At 32.7% G+C, this 5,829-nt stretch overlaps 1 protein-coding gene across 1 annotated transcript; it reads right to left on the minus strand.

Moving 5' to 3' along the window:
- Positions 1-2,844: 2,844 nt before the first annotated feature.
- On the minus strand, positions 2,845-5,514 carry LOC116840878. The gene is made up of 2 exons (XM_032808195.1): positions 3,457-5,514; positions 2,845-3,356 (listed from the first exon to the last, which is right to left on the minus strand). The coding sequence occupies exons 1-2, from the start codon at positions 4,730-4,732 to the stop codon at positions 3,352-3,354; spliced, it is 1,281 nt and encodes a 426-aa protein (XP_032664086.1). The 5' UTR covers positions 4,733-5,514; the 3' UTR covers positions 2,845-3,351.
- Between the last annotated feature and the right edge of the window lie 315 nt (positions 5,515-5,829).

Raw genomic sequence — 5,829 nt, forward strand, 5'->3', positions numbered from 1 at the left:
ATATATATATATATATATATATATATATATATATATATATATATATATATATATATATGATGTCGCGTTATTAATACACTGTGTTTGTTCCTGTTTCCCAATTAGCACAAAAAATTCATTAAGTGTTCTTGAAGTTTTCTCCTTTTTGACTCCTTTCGTCAGTCTGAGCACAGATTTCTATGAAAATATTATGTACAAATGATATCATGTGCTGTATGGGTATTGAAAATAAAAGAAAAGGATACGATAGAAATGATAGATTTATTATTTATCCTTTTATTCATTCATTCTCTTACTTATATATTTATTTTGTCTTTCCATCTCGCTCTCTTGTGGTTTTTTTACCATCTTATCATTTATCTTCACTTTTCTGTTTCCTCTTTATTTCTTCTCGCACATTCTCTCCTTTCTCTCTTTCTTTTCTTTTCCTTTTCTTTTCCTTCCTCTTTTATCTTCTTATTATTTAATTTAGCTATAAAAAGTAAAAATGACACAAGGTATCCAAGTTTTACATCGTTATATATTTTTATTTTTATACATTCGCCGATACTTATCTGATATTATCCTTGTTAATTCTATAACTTTTCTTCAAAATTATCACGGCAAACACACTTCGCAACTTTTAAAACTATTATAAATTATAACCATTAAAAATGTAACCTCGTTATAACCCCATTCTTTAACGAACTGTCATTCTGCCGCGATGACAGTTACAAGTCGGTAAATCGGTAACCGCAACACTCTCGCCATCCCGCCATCTAACGGAGAAGATATGTGATGGAGAATTTGTGTGAAGAGGAGACGTTTCTCACGCGTAAATTCACGATTTCAGACTTTGAGATAAAATAGCTCAGCTTCTGGAGCACATAGAGCAAAAATAAAGGCAGTTTTATGTGTATAATGTAAACTCAAGGAATCGATTAAGTCCCTCCAGAACTTCGTCAATTCAACCGTTATAGCCGAAACGAAAATCTAGCCTATACTCAAATAAAGCCGTCGCGTAATATAACACGGTAGGCAGCCAATGCTTCGCGCTTGCACTTGGCTTCGCGACACTATCGTGTCGCTTGATATATCAACGCAAACCTTCGAATGCCGGGAGCCAGTACAAGACATGTGTTTATATTTCCCTCGCAAGAGCATAAGAACAATATAAGAGCGTTATATATAAAAACCAAAATTAAGTAAATCCGAGTAACGCGTTATTACAGTTGCCTAGATTTTCCGTGATTCTCAAAATTAAGGCCAACTTTTTGAAATTTAATGAAAATCATTTCTGTGATTACTTTTTTAAAATAGAGCCGTTCTTTATGTAAAATTTTAATGTTGTTCCAGCAAAATTTATGATTGGAACTGACACGATGCTCCTGGACAACCGAGAATTTAGAAGTTAAATCTTTCGCAAACGCTTATGCTCTGATATATGCGTCGAGAGCCTTCTGCTTGTTTGACCGATATATGTAGTCACTGCACTTCAGCATGTAAACAACATTGTTATGGAGATCATGAGGAAACCTATCTTTATAAACGCAAATGATTCCCGAAAGTTTATTAATATAGTTTATTAATAATAGAATAACCTTGAAAATTATTATTATTTTTGAAAATATTACCAAATATTGAAAATATTGCCATTTTTGAAAGTTTGTCCGAAATCTTTCCCATATACGGAATAACATTAAAAGATCGTGGGGTTGATATAGAGAAAGAACCATCGATAGGCCTAGTCAAATTTCTTTTGTTGATTAATCCAGATACACGTCTGTTAATAATTCTAAAAATAAATTCAACGGGATAACCATTTCGTACTAAAGTGCGGATAACAAAATCAAAATTCTTTAAATGGTAAGAAGGAAGGCTCAAAAAAATAATTTTATCAATCCTTATAGAAATATCATACTAAGAATCATTGATAATTACTTATTTTTAGTATTAAAAATACTGGATAATAAGTAATTATCAATGATTCTTAGTATGATATTTCTATAAGGGAACCAAGCCTATGATGATATTTATTTTATGTTGTAATGGATGGAACAACCTAAAATTAAGCAAACGACCTGAGTAGGTTGGTTTATGGTACCAATCAAAAGCGATTCTGTTATCAATAATGTCAATGGAAGTATCTAAAAAATTAATCCTATTATTCTCGCTTAACTCGATCGTAAATTGTAAATGTGGGTGAAAATATGTAAAAGTTACGAGTAAAGTACGAGTTGAAAATATGTAAAATGTCTGTTGTGCCCTCAATTAGGATAAGCACAACCGGTAATTGGGACTCCGGTGCGAACGTGCAAACGGTTAGGATAATAAGGGAATCTTATAACCTTGAGGAGTTTTTATAATAAAAATATATTATTGAACTTGTCTTCTTACAGTTTCCGATCACGTTCTATTACACTTCACATAGATACGTTTTAACTAATCCTTTACCGAGTAGGTTAATGTTATTATAATGCGAAACACTCTTATTACTCCCGAGTCAGCAGTCTCTCTCTTGAGACATGTAACGTACGCCTCTATACTGGTCAGTATCTCTCTCTACTCTCTCTGCTCTTTCTCTGCTCTTTCTCTGCTCTTTATATATCATTCATGAAATTAGGGAATTAGGTTACCGACCTAATTACCTAACAATTCAAAAGTGTAACGTGATGTTTCTGCAGCGCGTGCACTTTTGATTTATTTGCCGTATTTCGCAATGTTCGTTTATGCAATACATGCATTTCGGCTGAAACGTCTTTTAGCGTTTCAACATGTTTTGTCCTACATAACATCCCTCCCCCCTTGATAAAAGAAAACGCCTCGTTTTCACTAAATTCTTATCCTAAATACATTTAGTTTTTCCCGTGTACAATTTTTTATTATAATCGTTTTCTTAATTTTATAATTGTTCTATACTATGTCTACGTATTAGTGAGGGTATGGTAGGTATCGATGGTTTACAGTGTGATGATAATCTGGGCGAGATTTCACTCATTTCGCTTTCTATAGTGGATAATGACGATCTTTGTTGAGATATTTTTGTTTTTTGTTCGAGAATCTGTCGTACATCGAAGTGTCTTAAGTTCTTTATTTTTCTTAATAAAAATATTACTATTATTATTATAATTATAATTACTATGCCACTAGGTGCGGTAGTATAAACTAATTGTTTATAATTTCTAAATGTATCAGAATTTTCTAATTCTTTTTGCGTTTGTGTCAATTCTTTACTTAAATCCGTTAATTCTGTTGGATTTTGAATAATTTTTTTAATTTTTAATCGCGGTATGATATTATTTCTAGTTTCTATTTGTTCTTTTGCGATGGTTATGTTATATTCCGGTATGTATGTTTCTATTGTTTTATCTTCTATTATTCCCTGTGATTGTATTATTATTTCGTTTAATATTAATTTGCATTGTTCCTTAAATTTTATTATTCCCGTATTTTTAATTTTGGTGTTATAATTTTTCTCTTTACATTGGATATATATATTTTGTTCATTCCGGGTAGAATATAACCATGCATTTTTTTCCTTCAATGCGATCACTACTGTGTGGTTAGCAAGAATATATTTTGTATTACATTTCACCGTTTTTTCTAAAGTTACGTATAGATGGACTTCGCATGGTGAGTCCGCTTGAATTTTATATATCGGATTCCCCTGTCCACAAATATAATGATCGCTTATTTTCTTACAATTTTGTAAGTCGTTATCTCTTATAATTAAGTATGAATTCGTTTCCTTATTAATCGCAATTTTGTTATAAGTGATTTCGGTCCATGCAAATGTGTCGTTTTTCGTGTGTACTGGTAATGGAAGAACGTTTATTATATCGTAAGTAGGATATGTTATTAATGGTATATTTAATATTGTAAAAATATTTCCTTTTTGATAATATGCACTTAATGTTATAAATTTTTCAATTTCTAGCCAGTTTTTCGTTGAGATTCTAAACGGAAAATGTGAGTTCTGCGGTACTCGAATTGCCGCTTCTTTTATTTGTGAAATGATATTATCAATAGGTGTTATTTGTATAGGTAAGTATCCCTGTTTAATATTATTCAAATATGTTATAATATCGTTTTGGTCTTGTACCAAGTTATTCAAAGCTGCGTCAAGTAATGTAAAGTGTTCGTCTAAATATTGTTGTGAAACAAGTCGTGTTTGTAAGTCGCTTACTTGTGTCAATCGGTCCCATATTGTTTTTTCATTCTTTTGTATGGTTTTCTCTAATTCTTCTAAATGTCCTATTGTTGCATTTAGTATTTTTAATTGATTTGTTGTTACATGCTTTAATGTTTCTTGTTTGTTTTCTAATAGTTGAAGTTGTTCGTTTATGATTTTTTCATCGTTTGCGTCCATTGTACCGAAAAGAGATTTGGCTATCATACCTATTCCGTCTATTAAGCCGCGTCGGCGATTTGGTATTATTGAGTGTATTTCGTAAATTCGGTTCAGTATTAGTCGTGTTCGATTCAGTCGTGTTTTTACTATATCGTACAAATTATTACAGGTCTTTCCAGTATTTGATGTGAATCCTTGTACATCACAAATTTTTTTCGTATTTTCGAGGTATTCCTCTAACTGGTCTCGTCGCAAGTCTAATGTTTTTAAATTTACTTTTATAACTATTTTCCAGGTAGACGTGATTTGGTATAACTGACCTTGTTTGTCGAAATATATGCCCGGTGTATGTGTAAACTTTTGGATTTCGTACGGCGCTTTTTCTTGTGTATCATTCGCCATGAACCCGATGCTCTTTATCAGGATGAGCGTTCTGTAATTAGATCGTGGGTGTTGCTTTTAGCAATCTGATGCTTTGCTTTACGTAGCAGAAATGTTTTCTTTTGAATGCGTATATTTTTAGTTTCTTTCCATTCGTTACCTTGTACGGACTCGTTAAAGAAAAGAAATAATATGTCGTTGTGTCACGAATGTGTTATTACTTGCCCCGTGGTAATGTTATTTTTATTTTATATTGTTTGTGTTAATGTGAGAATATATATATATATATATATATTTAATTATGTGTGTGGTGCTTTTATAGTATAGATGTGCTAGTTGTGGGGTCCGCATTTATGGTTCCGCCCATAAATACTTATTACTCGACTTTTCTCCGATGGAGATAATCTCCATTCCCGGCAGGCCGGAAGTTTTTCCGCCTGTCGGTCGTGGTCGAAGTGTAAACCAACCCAGGGAGTGTGGGTCTTCGACTATTACTGCAGGACGTGAATCTTTCGTGGAGTCGTTTTTGCCGCCCGTAGGACGTGGTAGAGGGATACCTTTGAGGACTTACCCTTTTTCTACTCGAGGGCCTTCCACGTTGGATAGATTTCAGGTAATTACCTTCTATTGTTCTATATATAATTTTAATCTATTTGCGTGGACGCGTATTGTTCTTCGTCCTCTTTTTATTGTGTAGTTTTCATTCAAATGCGTTTTTATTATATCATAAGGTCCTATCCAAAGAGAGTCCAGCTTTTTTGATCGTCCTCTTCTTACGGTTTCGTCGAATACTAATACTTGGTCTCCTATTTGGTAGTTAGTTTGTTTTGTTTTCTTGTCATAGTACTTTTTGCTCTTTTCTTTTTCTTCTCTCAAATGTTCTTTCGCTATTTTATTAGTTGCTCTTAATCTTTGTTTCATTTCTTGAGCGTAATCATCTATTGTGTATGAGAATTTTGGAGGTTGATTTAGTGCGGTTGGTATATTTGCCTGATGTCCATATACCAATTCAAAAGGAGTGTAATTTGTGCTAGTATGAGGTGTTGTATTGTATGTAAAGATAGCATATGGTATCCAGTCGTCCCAATCTGTTTGATCTTCTTTTATATAATGGCGCA

This window comes from Odontomachus brunneus, unplaced genomic scaffold (genome assembly GCF_010583005.1).
Source record: "Odontomachus brunneus isolate Ranch 3 - 2012 unplaced genomic scaffold, Obru_v1 Obru_scaffold_012, whole genome shotgun sequence".
In the NCBI taxonomy this organism is placed as follows: Eukaryota; Metazoa; Arthropoda; class Insecta; order Hymenoptera; family Formicidae; genus Odontomachus; species Odontomachus brunneus.